The 22,413-nt window shown below is 39.0% G+C and overlaps 1 protein-coding gene across 1 annotated transcript in view; it reads right to left on the bottom strand.

Moving 5' to 3' along the window:
- Positions 1 to 22,413, bottom strand: part of pcdh15a (protocadherin-related 15a) — a 227,642-nt gene that overhangs the window by 129,761 nt on the left and 75,468 nt on the right. The window contains exons 6-11 of the mRNA XM_036574114.1: positions 20,008 to 20,163; positions 12,799 to 12,918; positions 12,510 to 12,620; positions 6,498 to 6,668; positions 1,978 to 2,086; positions 1,731 to 1,843 (exon numbers count right to left, since the gene is read on the bottom strand). Coding sequence (XP_036430007.1) covers positions 1,731 to 1,843; positions 1,978 to 2,086; positions 6,498 to 6,668; positions 12,510 to 12,620; positions 12,799 to 12,918; positions 20,008 to 20,163 — 780 coding nt within the window. The remainder of the gene's footprint in view (positions 1 to 1,730; positions 1,844 to 1,977; positions 2,087 to 6,497; positions 6,669 to 12,509; positions 12,621 to 12,798; positions 12,919 to 20,007; positions 20,164 to 22,413) is intronic.

Raw genomic sequence — 22,413 nt, 5'->3', positions numbered from 1 at the left:
GTAGAAAATACTCACATTTGTGGGTTTCTTTGGTCACTTGCGCAGCCATCTTGTCCGTTTTTCTTTTTCTCTTAACACTCTGTTTGCAGTGTTGCTCTGAAAAACCTCCATTTGGAAGGCCATGTAGCCCTAACACTTCACCCTACCCCTAATCAGGACTAAAATCAGGACACTCTACCCCTAGACCTGAATGCACTAAACAGAGGGGTAAAGACTAAGTGGTAGGGGCAAGGGGTGAAATGGGATTGGACTCATCCTTTGAGTCTCAAAGGATGTGTAGATGTCAAGAAGCCACTAAAGAAGAAGATTTGCAAATCAAACAAAGAAGCTGCTTGTGTTCTCAAAATAACTGACTTACCACCTTAGAGCCTTGAACTCAACATCATTGAATGTGTCTGGCATTACTTGGATCATGAGAAGATTGTGAGAAGTGGGAAGAGAATAAAATCAACTTCTAGGAATGAACTTTGGAGGTGGAAAATATCCCTTCAGGTTTCTTTGAAAAGCTGAAAAAAAGTCTCTTAAAAAGAATGGAAGCTGTAAAAAGGACAAAACGTGGACGTCATTCCCACACTTCCATGTAATTTTCTATTAAATGTATGTTTTTTTCCTGACACTGGAAAATCAATACTGAATACTTAATGGCCATTTTGACAGAAAATGAAATAAATGTATGGGTGGTTTCTGATTTTGAATAGTACTGTATACTTACTACATTATTATGGAAGTCACGTGATCATTTGTGTATATATCAAGTATTTTGCAATGCTTTTAAATGTGTCTCGGCGAGTCAGACTTTATAACCAGAATTATCAGATTTATAAAGCCAGAAATCCAACTGAACAGTTCTAGGCTTTTGACAGCTAACAAAAGAGTAGCCTACAAATTCTCTCACTTAATAAAATCAATCTGTTTATTGCTCTCTCGCTCTCTTGCCTCCCTCTTTCCATTCTTTTTTGAGGAACAGTGCAAGAATGCTGTTAGCCTAATCATTCATAATGAGAGTCCACTCTGAATGGAGAAATGCAACTCTACCACAAAGTGCTATAATTGATGTAATCTGCTGTAATTATCTTGGGCTCGAGTCTAATTGGCAAAGTTTAGTGGAAATGCAATCTGATTAGACACAACTTCCCATTTACAGTACTCAGAGAGCTTCTAGTGTGTCTTAATTTAGCTTTAACATGAACGCAGTCTTATGCAAAAGTTTGGGCACCTCTCATGAAATGGCATGCTTTATTGCGTGAAAATAAGTATGCATTCCCCACAGAGACCACATTTCTGTATACTTTAATATACATCTACTGATTATATGCTAAATATAACATATTATGGGTAAAAATATGTCCTGTGAAAATGTGTCCTGTGCAAAAGTTCTTTTATGTTTGATTTTTTGTAATGTGTTAAACTCAGCAAATAAATTGAAATTGTGCAATAAAATTTGCAGACAAATGTCATATTTAAGTAGAGAATATGCACAACAAAGCATGTAATTTGACCAGAGATGTTCAAACTTTTGCATCATATAACACTGACAGTTATTAGTAGAATGCATAATAACTGATCAGCAAAGTGTGGTGGTGATTAAAAAATATAACAACTGAAGTCAATTCTCAATATTCAGGGCTAATAATAATGAACATAATAATGAACATTATGACCACAGTGTGGTGAGGGCAGTGTGTGTGTGTGTGTGAGTGATTAGTGTGGTGGAGATGGGCTCTGCTGACCTTAATGACAAGTGTAAAGCTCTGATACAGATCTCTGCTGACGGGCTTCAGCAGACGCAGCTCTGCCGTGCTCCTGTTCAAAGAAAAGAACTCTGGGTACTCTGCTGGCTGACCTGAAGACGACAAGAGTAACAAAAGAGGTCAGCACACCTGAGAAAAATGCAGACAAAAATGAGGAAAATACCGTTACAAAATTAAAAACTAACTATATGTAAGACAGGTTTCTGTCTATTTTCTGGATACATACCAACTAGAATGAAGTAGAGGATGCCAGGTCGATCTGAGGGAGGTTGGATGTTTCTGTCCTGGTCCACTGCTCGGATGGGTGGGGTCACATTCAGTGGATTCAGTTTGCTCTGAAATAAACACACAAAAGAGCACAACTAACTGTCTTAAGTAAAATGAATTGTAGTACAGTAACCTAAAAAGAAAACTATGTTATTGAGAAAGTTTCAAAGTAATGACCTATCCATGACCTATCCGATTCTCTGGCCTTTCTGACAAATAAGTGTATGAATTTAAATGTATATAAACATTAACAGCCATAGTACTGCAGCTGTGAAGGTTCACCTGACTAAATTTCACCCTGTGATGGATTTAATCTGTTCTGGTCTAAGGCAACTGCAGACAGACAGAAATCCATTTAAACTGTCTATTATTAGCTGTACATCTGCACATACTGCATAGTTGTTTTGCAGGTAATTTGCATGTACACACACACATATACACACACACACACGCATTAATGAACAGACTTGCTAATAAGAAACATTCCCTCTGGGACAGGCTCTTTCCCAATCTGAGGAAAAACCTTACTCATCCAAAACATGGAAATAAATAAAAGTGCTAAATGAGTGCCTATCAGTAGTTATTAACCATGGGATGCTGTAAATTAGGCCTACTCTCACCTGGGACATTCAAAACTACCCACAATTCCACCCTCTAGCATTCATAAGAAATCAGGGGGAGAGAAGAGGCCTTTATCATATAACAGCTCATAAAACCTGAATCTGCTCTCATTAATTACAACAAACTATGACTATTCACAGGGGAGAGCGAGGCAGTGCAGGAGGTGTAAAACGGGCTGAGACTAAAAGAAATGCTTCAGACCAGAAATCGAACCTCTAGTCAGCAAAATATAAAAGAGAAAGAAAAGAATGCACAGGCTGGAGGGAAGACAGAAGACATCATTCTGTTCTGCAGTTATCCCTCTGAGGTTATTCCAGGTTACTGTGTTTGTACTGCTGGGAAGCTTAAAAAGCCAAATCAATTAAAGAAACATAAAAAGAATCCTCACCTGGGAGTCACATCAAAGCAAATGTGTTTTATTTTACAGTGACAGTCTCAAAAGCTTTGCATCCCTGTGAAATAGACCCCACACTCACAGGTAAAGTAGTTCCTTAATCGACAAACAAATTTAAGATCTCATCATCGCACCAAACAGCTCACCTTTACACTAAACAACACAACCACAGCTGTCAAAAACATCACCTCAAAGAATTCAATAGCAAGAATACAGTCCAAACACAAATACCACAGGGTGGGCTTCAGATTCCCTCCTTAATTATAATTTGCTCAGACACGCTCATATAAAAAAAAGGCCGTGTGGAAAGGAAGCACCGCTGTGTAAAAACCTGCACAGAGTGGCAAATAGCAGGGCAGAGCTCAGCGAGAAACAGAGTCAGCCTTTGGGAGTCATGTAGCTCCTCAAATCTGCACACTTAGCCATCTGTAAACCTTTTATCATAAATTATGAAAAGCCTCAGCAAACAACAGTCACAGTGGGTGCTTATTTGGTAGGCTTTCCTCTATGTTCTCAGCTGGAGGAACTGGGCAGCACACCTGCACGGACTCCAGAGCCTCCACGCTTAAAGCATCGCTTCCTTCCTCTTCGCACTGAAATGAAAATACTTGCTGGAAACAGAAACTCAACTTGTATAGGCACACTAATAGATGACAGAAAAATAGCATAATAAGATGTGTTTCCTGTAGAAGATGTGTTAACTTTTCAGTTGGAAAGTCAACAAAACAAGTCATCTGAGCAAGGGTGTTTAACTGAGGGTGTTCAAGGGTGTGAACCTTTGCATACAGCTGTACCCAAATATGACCATATGCATCAATTGAATTCTGTATTATTGTGGCAAGTTACTGAAACCATTGTGCTGTTCATGGAATAATCTTTGACTATTACATCATATTAGTATGGCCTGCGATTTGGGAATGCTATTTGAATGCAGCAGCGATGACCAATGCAGAGCAAAGGAAACACACACACATTTTCTAAACCGCTTATCCTTCCGGGTCATGGGGGGGTGCTGGAGCCTATCCCAACAGTCATTGGGCAGAAGGCATGATACACCCTGGACAGGTCACCAGTCCATTGCAGGGCAGACAGACAGACATATACATTCACACTCACAATCACACACACATTCACACCTAGGGGCAATTTAGTGCGTCCACTTGGCCTGACTGCATGTCTTTGGACTGTGGGAAGAAACCGGAGCACCTGGAGGAAACCCACACAGACCTGTGGAGAACATGCAAACTTTGCAAAGGAAACGTTTTATTATTCAGCATTCTACTATTGCTTATGATTCTCATATCAAGTGTTACACTTTATTCAGGTTCTACTTAAAATGGAAACAACATAACTTTTTCAGAAATTTCACCAAACCCCCCCAAAAAACAAAGAAATAAACCAAAAAAAAAAATTTCAGACAAAATTTCCAGCGGCCGGTGCATGCCTAGTTTTAGGTCATGTTTTTTTTCTTAAGGTTGGAGACACCCAGCATCTTACACTGCCATCCTCTCCCATCACCCTCCACGTCTGCTCTCCGTTTTTATCTCTCCATCTGGAGCGGCTTTCTCATGCCCCTCCTCCTTTCTCTTATCTCAATCCCCCTCTCTATCCCTCTCTCCTCCTGCACTTTCTTCCTTCTCTGGCTCTCTCATCTTTAGCCAAGTGTAAGCTCAAGGCAAAGTGCTGGGTCAGTGGAGCAGCCTGCGAGCTACACCGATCAGAAGAGAAAGTGTAGAAGTGAGAGAGTGACATTTAACTAAATAAGTCAACGGGGTCCCTTGGGTAATGCACACTCACTTTCATACAAAGATGCACAGACAGACTTAGTCCATCAAAAGTCCTTTGCTTTCATGTTTAAATAGAGTAATACAAAGATTACCCCCTGTTTGCCCTCCTGTGACTGTATTACTGCACGCGCCCACACACCCACACCCTCACACACACACACACGCGTGCGCTCAGTCGTGTAGACTGTATTACACATATACTGCACATGCACAACGAGAGATGCATTCACACTGAATACATGGCACACTCTCCAACAGTAGCCCTCGGCCACTTGGCCTCTGCAGTTCCCCTTTGGGGGGAATCCCTGGCGCCATCTAAAGTGCCATTCCATTACTGTATTAGCTCTAGTGAAGTTTATTAGATGAGCGCTAGGAGGGGTGAGGGATCGAGTGAACACGAGTGTCAACTTCAACAGCAGAACTTCACCATAAATCACTGCGACATGACACATTTCCCTTTTCAAACCTGAAAAATCATGGACAAAGCTGTTTATTATTCTTAGCAGTAAACCACTTTAAAATGCTCAATATTTCAAGAGCATAACATTTGTTTGGACCTCAAGTGGTAAACTATTCCATTGATAATACAAGACTGCTGATACAACTTCATCACTCTGCTGGTTTGCTAGCAAATTAAAGGCTACATGGCTACAAAAACAACTAAAAGAACGGCAATGCATCACAGTTCTTTACCAAAATTTATACCCAGACAGAGCAATTACTCACAAATGCCTGTATGTTATATTCAAACTTCTAAAAAAATGGCCCCGGTCCAAACTCTTCTCTTTACTTTAATTGAGAATTGGGTATTTAAATATGACACATATGGTTTGGGAAAAAAAAAGTTGTGTATTATCTTTAATTTTGTAATACATTTTTTTCTTTTACTGAGGATGCTGCACTGAACCTCAGAAACATTGAAAAAAGCAGCATCCAATGGGCATTTGAAGCATGACCTTGTTCATACATAATAATATAAAATATTATTAAAGATTTTAATAATATATATAATATAAAATATTTTGTAAATTATTAAAATGGGACAAAAAAGCAATTAGAAAGTGTTAAAATGGGACACAATACAAATGTGTGGCTGTCAATACACCAGGGGGGAGGTGCCCATATATAATCCCTATTTGTGGGAAACACTGTGATTAGCTCATAGAGGCTAACCTTGCCATGGGCGAATACGTTATGAGCCATAAATCTGCTCCTCGCTGTCCACTCCTCACCTTGTGCTGCGTGTGGCCACTCGCTTAAAACAGGCATGACGAACATCCAGGTGTTAAGATGAAGTTTATGAGGGCATGCTAAAAAAAATACTGAAACAAGGCCCCTAACTTTAACAAAACTTCTTTCTCTTACTCTCCAAAACAACCTGACTACACACACACACTCACACAAGTTCTTAGAGAAAGTGCTGCAGGGATCAGGAGGGCTCTAGCTCTACAGTTGTAAGGGGCTTTTATGTGTTTGATGGGTGAGATGAAGTTAAGCGGTGCACGACTGATGGTATATCCATGAGGCCCCGCTATTTCTTCCAGTCACTGACCTCATCACACTGACCCATTCCCCAGGTACACCCCAGTATCTCATTAACTGGCTAACACAGAGCCAAGCACATCCCTGGTGTGCACATAGTGAGCGCAGTGTGTGCTGCAGTGCGAAGACTCTTACTGGCTCTGTCAGTTCAGGGATGACCACGCGGTAGATGACGGGGCTGCAGTCTCGGGTGTTATTGACCAGCACGCAGGGCAGGAACATGGGACCCAGATCATCCCCATCTAACACGTCCAGAGTCAGCGTGGTGGTGGCTGTGCGCCGGCTGGCTGGATACGGGGCACGATCCTGCAAAAGGCACACGTAACCATAGTTACTGACCAGGTCAGAGTTAATGAGGCTAATGTAGCTAAATAAGGGAAGCTTATAGCCACCTGTCAGCATTATTTAAGCCGCATAATTATCATACACTTGTATCAAAAGTATCAAACTGTGTTGGTAAAGTGGAGTTAAAGAAATGTGAAATAGACTTGTTTATGTATTTTCTAATACTGTCTGACACTGTTATTCATGAAAACTACGTCAAAAATGTTGCATAGCTAAAAAACATTAGTAGGAACCAACCAACCATTCATTTGTCCATTTTTTAAAGTACCACATACAGTGTCAGAAACCACATAATGAAGCCCATTTGAGATTACTTAACCCAGTATGTGAAGAGACAGGCATGCAGTTTCCATGATGCTAATTAGTGGCTACTAGCTTCTGTTACTTCTTACGTTACATACAGTGCAAAACAAATGGAATAAACTTCAGACACCAAACATGTCTTGGCTGAACGACTACATCTCAGTAGAGAAAACTATGTAAATCTGATATTTATCCAAACCATTGCTTCAAAGCAGCAAGACATTTGAAAGCTTAACACAAATGAGCTGGCGGGTGAAAACAGGCAGAATAATAAAAAAGTGCATAGTGATGCAGCTGAGCAGAAATGTGAACTTGGCCATGAGGGATGCAGCAGAAAGGTCAAGGGTTCAGTCACAGTTGACAAGACTGTGTTTTCCTGACCCTGAACAAGACACCTGACCCCAGCTAGCTCTGGAGGACTGCCACTGCCATCAGTTAATGCAGGCCTTGTTGGCCAAATACATCAAATAAAACAGAAACATGGCGAGAGAGGAAGAGCAGAAAGCTTTATTCGGGCACCTTTTTACAAACTGACACAATGACCCCTTTCTTCCTCTACCTGCAAAGTACACCAGAGTATAATCTAGGATCCACTACTCTCACAACCTGGGTATGCTGAGGCTTTTAGACATCTCCCAGCCAGCCATTACACACATATATACACACATACAAATGCAAACACACACATGAATTCTGGAAAGAGGGTGAGGGGAGAGAAACAAATGGGAGTGAAAAGGTCTACGTCCATGAGAGCAGTCTGCTACTACACTCACTCCACAAATACACTTCTACTATCATAGCTAAACCTTGTAACCTTTTTCTTTTTACATTTTTTGACCATGCAAACTGTCCTTTACATTGTGAGAATGTTTGAGAAGTTTAATCTCAAAATGCTGTGTATTAATTTGTAACAATGTTGGATATAACAAGTTTTAGAAAGAATAAAACCTATTTTTCATGGTAATCATAACATAGATAGTTCTTGTATGTGCTAAACTCGCTCCCAACAACAAATATCATGAAAAAAGAACATATTTCAAAGTGGTATATAATGTGTTTTGGAATAAAACCCTTCATTTTCATGGGCTAAAACTTTAATGTTAATATAGTCATATGGTTCTATATAGCACCAAAAGGGGTCTTCTATTATTACAAGCTTGATATCATAACTATAGCAGAACCCTTTTTGGCGCTATACATAACTTTCTTCAAAAAGGTTCTATATAGAACCACATACAACACATTCTCCAATCAGCCTGAAGAACGACTTCACTATCCAGAGAACACTTTAAGCATGCAAATGTTTTTTTGAATGATTATATTTCTATTAAGAACCACTGTCTTTACTAAAGAACCTTTGAAGAACCATCTTTTTATTTTTCTTTTGCTCCTCCTGCAAAATCACCATTTCAGAGATAATAAGTTTTGTTACAACAGTGGCGACAATAAACCTATTCACTAACATTCATAAAGAACTACAGAGGAGGGTGTATTCACAACACTAGCCAAGAGAAGCTCATAATCCCTGTATGAGAAAGGCTGCTACTTATTCAGAAAAATGCCTTGGGTAGGCAAATAAACTCTATAAGAACAGTGCAGCGGAAAGAGCGAAATGAGTAAGAAATCCCCTCATCAGATTATCGGATAAGAATGTATTTCAAGTATTCCAAACCAGCCTGAGGTCAAACCCAGGTAAAATACATTGAAGATTACAAATAAAACATATAAGTCAGGAAATAGAGTTAAAGGTATGCCTTTTTAAGTGTGGACTGGAGGGCCTGAGGGTAGCCTGGAGTCATGGCGTACAACGCAGTCAGAGCCAATCAGCAATAAGCACCACTGGGACTCTAATACAAAGGACAGTCTAGGTAAAAAATGCACAAATAAGTAGAGCACTGGCAGTGAATAAATAAGAGCCATATCATCACTAACAGTATACCGGTACGGGTGCTATTGATAGAGGATAAATCCTTATATCCTTTATAATATTCTATTCCATACAACTGCAGCATCTCTGTTGACAAGCAGTTTGTTTGTAGTTTTTAAATTGTTCTGTAGAACAATTCAAAATACATAAAAACTAAACTAAATTAACTTTCTTTCTACACTATATGCTAAAATATTTGTAGACGCCTGCTCATCCAACATGCTTCTGAAATCATGGGTATTTATAGGAAACTTTTGCCGCAACAGCCTCTACTCCTCTGGCAAGGCTTTACACTAGATGTTGGAACATTGCTGTGAGGATTTGATTGCATTCAGCCAGAATAGCATTAATGGGGTCAGGTACACATGTTAGATGATTAGTTCTGGATCACAATGGAATGTCTGTTTTAGCAACTTTAAAGCAGATGGTATCACTCATTCGAAGGGGTGTCTGGATACTTTTAGACCTATAGTGTATGCCAGGTTTGTATGATCTTCATTTAGCATGGAGTAGCAGTACTTCAGACACATACCTTTATTGATTATTTACATTTTCTGCAGGAAAAATAATTAAAAAAATAGTTGAATAAACATAAACAAAGAGTCATTTGGAGTGGTTTATGAAATGCTCTGTTGTAGAGAAACTTAGTGAGTCAGAACTGTTCACAGCAGTGCTCATAGGAACCAGACAAGTTTGACACATTTAATATCTCTAAAAGCTCCCTCACAGAAAGTTATTACATGAAATGGTCATGAATACGCTGCCTGTTGCCTGAGACATTGCCTTATGATAGATATGAGATTTTGGCCTAAAACATATTATTTTAAAATTCATTCATGGTGGAGAGGTACACATAGGATGTTGTAAGGCAATATACTCCCCTTTTTTCAGATTTACCACTATTTTAGCTTTTTCAACATTATAGATAAAACTCAGAAGACAAAACTCTGAACTGTAGGTTCACTGGTTGTTTTGGGTAGTGAATAAAATGACTACATATGAAAATTTGGAAATTCAGTGGAATTCCACTTTACATATCTTCAAATAGTATGATACTGTAAAATAACAGCACATGAAAAATCGCACATGACTAGAAAATGTCATGAAATTTTAACAGTACTGCCAAGCACTAAGCCCAACACAGAGTCCAATACTTCAGTGAGCTGCAGCTACCAAGCGAAAATTAATTTGTTCTTTCAGTAACACAAAATGAACTTGAGCAGATAAACGGCTTGCTTTTCTGCCTACTGTACAAACGATTTGTCAGCACAGCAGAAGGTTCATCACAGCTTCCATAGAAAACAAACAGAAGGAGCTACAGTCCTTGAGCCTGCAGTACAGCAGAGGCTTTGCACAGTCTATTGTTCATTACAGCAAGAAATAATAGCTTAGCATGGAGCTTCAGTAAGTCAAACTGGGGTTGAAGTGAGAATTGAGACACGCGAGCACTGAATCAAGACCTCTCTCCAAACGACAGAATGTGAACGGTTTAGCTCTTTCTTTAGCCTTTTTTTTTTTTAAGAGAAAGTAAGAGGGTGGCAAAAAAACACACCAAACCATCAACAATCTCCTCAGTGCCTGTAAGATCACTATCCTCTTCCTCTGCAGAAATCATTGCAGCGCGCTCTTCAGGGGAAACTTTTTCAGAGCCGTAGCCGCAGTGATAAAGCAGTCATGTGGGCTGTCTGAAAGGCTTTATGAAAGCATGCCCAGCATACCCCTCAGTCTGTCTCAGGCTCGGGTCTGCCTCAATGAAGGCCCTTTATTGCCAAAGCTGTTGTGTATGCGTCTCATGCTCAGACTGAGGAGCGCTTCAGAAATGAACAGGCCATTCTCCACCCTATCAGCATGAGGAGCCCGGGGAACTGGGTATTCAGATGCAGGTAAAGGCGCATCAAAAAGTGTAGACTGATCACCCCTCTGAAAAGAAGCCCTGACGAGACAACCACTAAAAGCTTAGCAGTACAGAGCAGTCCCTGCACCTGAAATTCACTATATAACAAAGCAGGGATGGGCGTGATTACTCAAATATCTAATCTGAGTAAGAACCTGTTTTTTGTTTAAACTGAGGGGCTGGTGACTTATGTTCTTAACTAGAACTAGACTGGTCAGCTAGCTAACAGACTAAAAGACAGCCAATAGCCTAAACAACACCATCATTAATATCATAGGCTTGAATTAAAGTACTTATGATTTGATTCACTGTAAAACGACAGTATAAAAGTCTAAAAAAATGTCACTTGAATTGCACACTACAAATGTCCATGTTTCAGTCAGAAGCCACGTCAAACAGGCTGAATCCCAAACACCTCCAAACTCCCTAAATATTGTGCTATAAAAGTATATCCTCTGCAGTCAAATAGTGCATCATTTATCAAGTATGGATGTGGTTGAGTCCCAAATGACTATTTCTTAGCTGTATTTTGCACCATTGGGCTGTAGGAGCCAGTATTTAAATTCCTACGTAGTGCACTATGTAGGGAGTAGGGAGACATTTGAGATTGAGTCCCAGCACGAGAAGAGGGGTGCCGCTCGACTGGTGCTAAATAAGATTCGTGGTGGTAATTTGGGGTCCAAAAAGGACTTATAAAGTGAAGGTTTTTGCAATAAACAGTGCTGTGTTACTTTTTGTTTTTTTTTTTTGTTTTTTTTTCATTGCCAAGCAACCATGGGCTGCTAAAGGAGGAAAAGAACGTTTGGTTGCCCATCACTGTATACTGCGGTCATTTCATGATTGTTTTTTTACTATTTGTCATATAGTAACAACAAAAAGTAAAAAAACAATCATGAAATGACCGCAGTGTACAGTGATGGGCAACTGAACATTCTTTTCCTCCTTCAGCGGTCCATGGTTGCTTGGCAATGATACTTTACTCTAAAGGAACTATATTTCTTGGCGGAATACTTGTTTATTTTGATTATTACTAATAACAAATGATTTTCTGAAAAATTGTGTATTTTATCATATCTTAAGTTGGCAGTCATTTTATAAAAGCAATAAGACACTTGAGGCCGTGCGTTACTGTGATTTTATCACAGGGACGGGAGCTCTTAGGAACGATGCAAAGGCTGTTCAGACAAATATCAACAAATTCACAACTACGAATGACCTTAAAAAACTGTGGTTCTTTTTTTTGCATTTTCAGCAGTGACCCACCCTTTATTTCAACCTTGACTTCATGCTTCACAGAAAATAACACTGATAAAACATCAATGAAGCCAAATTTTGCCCGGTGAGTGGTTTCATTCCCACTGAAGAAAACACACAAAGCCTTTGCCCTCACATGGCATAGAGAGGAGATCTACCATTTTGGCCATAATAAATAAAAAATAAAGTGGGCACAAACATACAAATGCACGGAATGAGAAGTCATTTGTGTATGAATGCAAATGAAAAGTAAAGAAAAACAAACATCCAGCAGTGTTTGGAGACAGGGTCAGGGATCAGTGGTCAGAGGTCAGGCTAAAAGCCTACACTCAGTGGTGGAAAGTGGGTGGACGTCGAACATCACGGACATCACGAACATCACGAACATTAGAAAGAAAGCTGAAATTCTGACCGAATGTCTTACATTAGCCTGGACAATGATTAGATAGCGTGTTCTCTCTTCGTAGTTCAGTCTCTCAGCAAGAACGATGTTACCAGAGAGTGTACTAGCCACCCGGACAGTCCTATTGGACAACTGAGAGAGAGACACAGAGACAGAGAGAGGAAAGAGAGTGTTATAATGTTAGATGCAGAAGATTCATTATTTTGATACACAGAAATCTGGAATTTACCTCCAATTCACCACAAACTGTGATCATAATCATACTGCACAATAACAGCTGCGTGAGGATCTGATGTAAACGTCACTGTACCGGATCGTTGGGGTTGTATTGGATGCCGTATTCGATCTGGCCGTTCGGGCCGTCATCAATATCAGTGGCTCCGTTGTTTCCTGAGAAGCCGGTGAAGATGGTGGTGCCAACAGGAGTGAGCTGCAGAATGTTTAAACAAACAGAAAGAATCTTAATGTCTGCACCAAACTTGCACTAACACCAGCACAAATATCACACATCTACAGTACAGTAACACTGCAGGTCTACCACAGACACTGACCCATGTGGCCTTTGTTCGTGTTTACTTTATGTGAAGGTCTTTGCGCATACAAAAGGACCCCACAACAGGAAAATGTAGACGCTGAAGGGACATTTCTTTTGGGGTCCAGTGAAGAAACATGCCTTGTATACATTATTCAGGTCGTATGTGCTTGTATAAACCAAATAATTCCTTTTAGCTGTTAGCTTTAAGGTTTGGGCAAGTTTAGGAGAAGCACTATTTTTCATACAGTAGCAAATGGAATACTACTATAAAGATAACAATGTGGAAAAAAATATCATATTGCAATTTTAATGCATGTATTTACATATCATGACTGTGACATTTCTTGGAATACATTAGGAGAACAACCATGAACCCTTGACACAACATGACATGATATGGTTAAAGACTGGTGTATATTATTTTGCCCCAAAATTATTTATGTTCATGGATTTTTTTAGCATTTTTGGATAATATTCATATTTCAAGAATGTATTCTTGCAGAGATGAATAATAAAACACTACATCTAGTAAGAAAGTGGATGAGCCTCAAGACACACTTAACAAGAGATACTTTCCCATAATAAAAGTGAAGGGGGACTGAGAGGACCCTACAGTCCACCAGCTGGCCCAGGCAATAATTACTGTGAACATTATGTAATCACATCACATTACAGTATGATGTCATGAATTTACCAAATACTCCTGAAATTGTTATGATCAGTGCTACAATGTGAGAAAAAAAGCATTGCTCTTTTGATACATACATGGATCACTGTTACACCTATAAACTTTTAAAACATCAACCTCTATCTGACCTTCAGAATGCATACGGTTACAAGTGTAAAGTAATTACTTTTTTATTTTCAGTAGTCTTGGGCATTTACATAAAATGTGAGTGTGGTTTACAAAGAACTGAGTGTGGGAAAAGAAAATCAAACAATTAGTATCTGGAGATAAACAGATTCTGTTACTTCTATCCTAACCCTGTCACAATCATGAAATAAAAAATAATCACAATTAACAATTTAATTATTAATTTATTTTTGTTCACTGTATGCAGCTACCAAACTACGGGCCTAAATTGGCCAAACCGATTAGTTATCTTGCTTTCTAGCTGCATATACTTTGTAGCTCCCAACTGATGACAGGCACAATTCAAGCTCAAATAAACAAACATTACTCACTGCTGCCCTCTAAAGGTGTTATTAACAAACATCAAATGAACAAACATTACTCACTGCTGCCCTCTAAAAGTGTTATAAACAAACATCAAATGAACAAACATTACTCACTGCTGCCCTCTAGAGGAGTTATCAACAAACATCAAATAAACAAACATTACTCACTGCTGCCCTCTAAAAGTGTTATTAACAAACATCAAACGAACAAACATCACTCACTGCCGCCCTCTAAAGGTGTTATAAACAATCAAATAAACATACATTACTTTCTGCTGCCCTCTAGAGGTGCTGTTAACAAACATCAAATAAACAAACATTACCCACTGCTGCCCTCTAGAGGTGCTGTTAACAAACATCAAATAAACAAACATTACTCACTGCTGCCCTCTAAAAGTGTTATTAACAAACATCAAACGAACAAACATCACTCACTGCCGCCCTCTAAAGGTGTTATAAACAATCAAATAAACAAACATTACCCACTGCTGCCCTCTAGAGGTGTTATAAACAAACATCGAATGAACCAACATTACACACTGCTGCCCTCCAAAGATGTGATAGCACCAGGCAGAAGTAAGAACCTCTTGTTTTGCAAAAACCTGTGATATGTCTCAATAAAAGCGTTTTCACCTTTTTTATAATATATGACACTGAAAGCTTAACAGCTCTGGAAAAAAAATCTGATCAGCTTGAATAATTGTGACAGGCCTACTGTATCCTGAAGATGTGTTCATTGTAAGTGTAAACTTGAATAGCATAATGACTGACTATTTAAGATGTGCATGTTTGTGTGTTTCTATGTCTTTCTGCCTGAGTAACACAGTATCTTTGTGGATTCCCTCAAGAAAACCAACTACACAAGAGAGCAAAAGCAAAAAAGGTGTGAGGAAGACAGAGAGACGAACAAAAAATGAAAACAGAAAGAAAGAAAACAGACAACGAAAGGAAAGCAACAGACAGAGAGGAAGCAGGGTGAAGGCTGTAGGTGGAGAAATGTTCCCTAAGGCCTTTAGCTGCGCTTGTCAGAACCACAAATACAGCCATTCACACAGACACAGACACACACACATACACACACACACACACACACACATACACACACACACACACACACACACACACACACACACAAACAGAAACATTCAGATGTGTGTACAGTGAAGACACAGAAACTCTTCTAGAATATTAGAGGGTTACCACTACAGTGCATTAAACGGTTCACAGACTTTTCTGCTTCTGTGTGACTTAACCAACCAGCCAAACGTATAAACACATTTATCAGTGCTTCAATTACGCCTCAGTTGCTTCAGTTCACCCAGAGGTTCAGAATAAGCTCATGAGCATCCTCATTTGAAATCAATGAAAGACAAAGCAGACTGAGATTCCGTATTGACTGGTGTTCTATGTTCCTTGGACTGCATTATGGAGATATGCAGACATCATATATTCATCACCCTCCCAGTGTATTCACAGTTGTGCAGTAGTTGTCCACAAAGCTGACTTCTAACTGCAGGCTTATTATTCAGGTATTAATCTTATAGGCTTATTATGCAGTGACTGCTATTAAAGTGCCATGGACGTTATGCAGAGCTATAGGAAACCCATAGCTTGTGCTCAAATCTCTGCACCTATTTTACACGTTTTTTTATGTTGTTTGCTATTTTTGTGAACAATTGTTTTATTGATTTTTGGTATATAGATTGACATGATGTGTTATCATATCTGTTATCACAAATCACAGAACATCCCATTCCCCAAATAGGCTCAGCACCAAAACTTACACTGCTGCGTCACTCAGACAGGCTCTAACCTGTTAACATGGAAGCTGAAATGAAATGAGATGAAAGCTGTTTCAGATGTTTTTCTGAACATTTCACAATGTTCCCAGGCTTAAAGTGCTCCTGTCACAGCTTTTCTTGGAACATGTTTCCAGCATTAATTTCAGAATTAACATATATTTACAAAAAAAACAATAAAGTTGATCATGTAAAACATTACATATCTTGTCTTTGTGCTGTTTTTGTTAGAATACAGCTCAAGGTCGATTTATGAATCACTGCTTTCTGTTTTTATTTGAAGTTTACCAACTGTCTCAACTTTTTGGAATTATCAAAACTGCATTCATGTCAATATTCTAAGTCATGAGTAACACCGCTGACACAATCTTTTTGGCCACACAAGAAACTCAATCAGTCAGTATTTTAGCCACATTTATCATAAATATTAACAGAAACTAACTGCAGACTTCTCAGAGTTAGTCTTTCATCTGTGAAGTCACTGCTGTGTTTTTCATGCACAGCATGTCTATAAATCACTAAAAATGGTTTATTCTGATTTTGGTGTTCATTTTAATGGCTTAAATTTCCACCACAATGGAAGGATGAACGTTTTATTCAGCAACTACCAGGAATTATTCAGTAACTACTATGAACCTAATATGTCATGTAGTTCTGAGAGTGAGGAATTGAAGTGTGGGTTCAAATATGGGTTTAACCCCTGTTCCAAACCGTTCCAAACTTCAATCCCTCACTCCTAAAACTACACCACTTACATATTATTTTCATAGCAGTTAGTGAATAAAAATGTTTAAGATGAACATTTGTATTACAAGCCAGCACTTTAAGGAATAAATGTATAAAACCATGATATTAATAACTGTTTGTTTCAAAATAACTACTTCTGCGTGACTCATGCACAAACTGTGGGTTTCCAATGACCCTGCTTTTCGAATTGCTTGAGTTGAGAATGTGTGAGATGAAATCACAGTCAGTTTAGCTGCCTCACTGCAGCTTATGCATTAACACACACACACACACACACACACACTAACATGCTCCGGCAGCACACAGCGTGTCTACACACATCAATACTATCCAGTTGCCATTCGCTCAGAATGCTGCTGAAACTGCAGTGAGAGACTATTAGACATAGAACACTGACACACAAAACACACACATACACAACCACACCCAGGAAAAAATACAGACAATTCCTTTTAAAACTACCACAAAAGAGAAGGAGCTGTGAACAGACAGCGGAGACACTCTATCAGACGTCCAGATTCTAAACTTTCACTTGATACTACATTTGTGTTTGTAAGTAGAGGAGATATTTTACTATGAATTTGAATTTGACTGAAAGTTATTGTGTCTTGTTAGTGTGTCTTTTTTGCGGAACGAAAAACATACTTTACATTTTTGCCATGTTTTCATTTCTTTGTACTGAAACAAATGGGAAAAGCTGAAGTGCAGACTCTGAGCTGTTGTTATATTGAGCATAAACGCAATTCATTATTATAAACATTATATCATGTAAACTGAATGCATAGCAAAAAGACAGTGACTCTAGACATTCATGTGTCTGAAAAAGGCAAAGAAAAACATTTTGGCATCACACCCCCTGCAGAGTCTTTTTTGACTTGAGACTTTACCACCGATGCACACAGTAGGTGTTTGGGATTGAAAATCTCTGACCTCAATTCAATTGTGATTCTTTTGGAGTCATGAAATCTCAGATTTCCCCAAAATTTGATCTGATTTGACTATTCTGGTATGATTCAGATGAAAACACTGAATAAACAAATATAACTAAAGGAACTACACAGATAAAAGAAAACTCAGTGGGGTCCAAAACTTTGTTAAAAATCTGTGATTTTTTTTTTTCAACCTGGAGATGAACATGAAGTTTCAGAAGAAGGAAAATTCGGAAGAATTTACACTATTTGTAGATCACTATTCAAGTTAAAACCCTTAAATAGCCAGGGCCCGCCAGCAGGCCCAAGTTTTATTACATACTTCTATAATCTAAGAATAGCTCAGCCAGTTTGCATTAAAGTCCCTGTAGTTACTGAATAATAAGCCTTAGTATGTAATAAGCCTTAGATTTTAATAGGTTAATTCAAATGTCTGACATTGGTCATGTTAAAGCATTCCTACAAAAAGGTCAGATTTTTTTGTGTGTCTTATCTCCTTTATTGAAGCTCACGTTTAGACTCTGAGGTGAATCTGATCTGCTCTTCAGACACTTTTGCACAAACTTTCACGCACACTGTCATTTTGGCCAATAAATGAGTGTATAGTTTACTGAATATTGTCATAATTCATTATTATTGATTCTAACATTCCAAAAATAATGAAGTTCCATTGGCACCTTCAGATCAATGCATCGCAATGTTTGTCAGTGCGCGCATGTGTATGTGTGTGCATGACTACATACGTCTGTGTAGTACTGAGAGACTAACTGAGCAGAGTTTTCGATCTGATGGCCCAAAGCAGTGTGCGAGCTGACTGTGTAATTACTTCAACGTCGGTCTTTCTCACTCTTTCTACCATGAAGAGAATGTGTACCAGCATTACGTCAATCACTCTAATCAAGATAAGGGGCATAGCTCTCTGACTGCCTGCATCTACCACACTGAGAGCGCACAGAACAGACAGCGCCGGCCAATCACTGCACTGAGCCGCTTTCAGCTCATCCAGACAGAAGCCAAGCCTGAAAATGAAACTCTCACAGCCTCACACACTGCCGCATTAGTCACGCACACGCAATGTGTCATCAGCATATGTGATTCTGCCCTGATATTAAATCATCATTTATTATTTCTTGTGTGCCACTGATTGAATTTGGGCGAGTGCTGGAACTGGAGAGAGAGATGGAAGACTAAAAACAGAGTGTGGGGGTTGTGGACAGTATGCTAAGCTTCTCTGGAAAAAGGAGTATGTATCCGCACTAGAGGTGGTAGGTAATGTAGCCAAAACATAATATTATGATGCTTTAAGACATCAGGATACTGTAACTATAAAAACTAAAATTATTACAACTTTTTTCTTTGTTTTCATTTGTTTATTTGTTTTTTGTTTTAACTTGAGGGTATTTACATCTTCTCCTCTGCTGTGCAGAGCTTTTCCTTCACCAGGGAAAAAATCGTTCTGCCATCCACCACAGTTGTTTTCTGTAGTCTTCCAGGCCTTTTGGTGTTTTTGAGCTCACTAGTGTATTCATTCTTTTTTAGAATGTACCAAATAGTCAATTTGGCCTCACCTAACGTGCTATCTTTCAGTGTTTTTTTCAGCCTAATGATGGCTTTGGACTTCACAGTGACAGTTAACAGCAACAGATTTCAAATGACTGAGATGTCTGCACTTTGAGCTGATATTCATTATTTAATTTCAGCTCAGTGGTATGCAGCTAAAAATAACAATAATTTTGTTGATGTCCAGATATTAATGGACCTGGCTGTCTAATCCAAAAAGCTAGGCTTCAGTCTAGATGGGCTACATTTCTAGACTGCTATGCCATCAAAGGTCGTAGCAATTAGATAGATCCTTCAAATATAGCTGAGAACTGCAGCCTGGAGAATCCTTCATCATCTTCTGTCACCCCTCTCTTACTGCATTCCAATACTGTAACAAAGTGGCCTTGGTAGACCATTCCATTTTGCATAATCTAACATAAATGAGGAGCCTTCATAGGATAGTGCTACCACATTTCTTGGCAGCAGACAAGCCTTTGGAACAAAGCTATTGTTCTTCTACTGACAATACCCACAGCATCTTCAGAGAAGTGTACAGTAGCATAATTGATTGTAATAACATTATCCTATCATATGGCCCACCTCTAAGCTGCAATGTTATGAACCAACAGGGCAGTAAAAGATCAGTAGCCCCTAGGGGTGAAAAAACGCACCAATCCATCACACCCAAATAAGAGAAATCTGAGATTCTATGATTCTACGAAGTCTTTGTGGGTGATTTACATCAGTGTAGTTCAGCAAAGCCACACAGACAGCAGTAAGGCTCTCACCTCATTGACAGCGACGTAGTAACGGGGCTGCTGGAACTGCGGTGAGTTGTCATTACGATCGCGCACCACGATTCTAACTTCATGTAGGATCACCGTCCCCACCAGCTCATTAGTACACTGCACCAGAACCACTATAGTAGTGATGGAGTTGGGGGGCTGAGAGAGAGAGAGAGAGAGAGAGAGAGAGAGAGAGAGAGAGAGAGAGAGAGAGAATCATGCATGAGAGTAGAAAGGTTTGATGCTCAGACTCTGAGCAGGTCTCATTGCTCTTCAGAAGGACAAGCTTACATCCACATGTAAAGAAGAGGATCATTGAAGCACTACTGGAGCTGGATTAGTTTTAGCAGAGGAGGTTCTGTAATGCAATTTGTAAGGGATTTGACTGGATGATTTGGACAGGATAAAGTATCTGTGTAATTTCTGCAAATTACCACAGACAGGCTGGATTGAAAGGTCACAGCCTGAATGTATACATCAGTGTTCTGTGACAGATGGCAGACAATATTTGTAAATGTTACAGACACACAGCCATTAAATATGTATGTAGACCATTTTCCAAAAATGTATGTTTTTTTTTTTTCATGACATACGTTGTTAAAAGTGACCTCTACACACACAAGAAATATCAATGCAACATTATAATTAATACCACCTTTATTAGAGAAGTAAAAATGCACTTTAATCTCTGGTGCATGAACATCAATTGTTATTCTTTCAAAACTTGCAATATACAATATTGTTACATGGATACAATATTGTTATGGATATACAGTGTTTTGGATTGAAACTCACTGAGCACTTTATTAGGTACACCTACCTTGGACCTACACTCATTGTGCATTTTAGCAGCTCCACTTACCATACAAGTGCACGTCTAGGTCTACAATTACAGACCGTAGTCTGTCTGGTTCTTTGCATAATTTGTTAGCCTCCTTTTACCCTCTTCTTCAAAGCTCTGGTCTCCGCACAAGACCACCACAGAGCAGGTATTATCTGGGAGGTGGATCACTCTCAGCACTGCAGTGACTGCAGTGTTAGTGTGTGTTGCACTGACATCAGTGTCACTGCAGCGCTGAGAATGATTCACCACCCAAATAATACCAGCTCTGTGGTGGTCCTGAGGGGGTTCTGATCATTGAAGTACAGGGTGAAGTTGAGACAGCAAATTATCCAAAGACACAGATGGACTACTATGGTCTGTAATTGTAAAACAACAAAGTGCTCCTATATATAGTAAGTGAAACTGGACAAATGAGTGTGAGATATACCTAATAAAGTGCACAGTGAGCGTGTATTCACTGTTAGAACAAAACCTCGTCTCATTTTGTCTTTTTGTCAGTTTTCATGATAATTTGAAAATGGGAGCAGCCTTTATCATTATATGAACATTTCACAGCAATAGACCAACAGAAATGCTTCAAAATAGCTTGGAATTAAATATTTTACATTACCTTATACTGAAATATAGAAACACATTTCCTTCTCCTGTAAAGTTACCATTTTGGAGGAGGTTTTGTTCTAACAGTGAAGACATATTCTATACACAGAAACACCATGCTCCCTCTCTGTTCTGTAAAATGAAACGAAATCTAGTTACTTGATGAAGGTCAGTTAAACAAGAAAGGAATGACCCTCACCAGCACTGACTGACAATCACCAGAACATACAGGTCATGATATATTGAGGATGCATAGATGAAAAAAGCATTACATTAAGAAAAAAAAGACGTTGTCCTCAATCAGTGCAAGTCTATAGGGGACACTTATTACCAGGGAGAATGCACTGCTGGAGTCGTGACTTTAAGTACTAGGAATTGTTATCATTAATTATTTAGGAATTGTTAGGAATTATTACTTTCATAAAAACTGTCAGAGATCATACTGATGCCTACTTAAACTATAGCATCACCCCAGACAATACTAAACCTTCATACATAGGACTTTGACTGCATTTAATAAAACATAAATAAATAAAACAACCACTTTTCCAAACAAACACTTTCTTTCTCAAGGTGTTCTAAATTCTTAGCACAAAATAAACACTCCAGTCTACTAAACGACTCCACAGTCAGGAGACAGACGAGTTCAACTGAGATTTTTTGACCTAATAGATGTATTACGGCTCTGTCATCTCCCTAGTTGTGCCACTTAGTGACCGACTCTCAGCCTGATGGCAGTCCTTCACACTCCGGGAAAGCAGGCGCACATGCGCACACACATGCACACACACACAACAAGAACAATGTATCTGGGTTTAGAAGGTCAGCCATACTAATTAGATTAGACATTTTATACATGCTACATATTTTGATTTGTAAGAGAAATATCAATATATCTACTTTGACATATTTCATATTTTTGTTTTTATAAACAAATATCAGTGTTCCCAGGTCTTAGGTCTTCCCAG

Source organism: Colossoma macropomum, unplaced genomic scaffold, assembly GCF_904425465.1.
Source record: "Colossoma macropomum unplaced genomic scaffold, Colossoma_macropomum, whole genome shotgun sequence".
Classification (NCBI taxonomy): Eukaryota; Metazoa; Chordata; class Actinopteri; order Characiformes; family Serrasalmidae; genus Colossoma; species Colossoma macropomum.
Note: the sequence above shows the minus strand (reverse complement) of the source record. Positions and strands in the feature narration are given on the sequence as shown.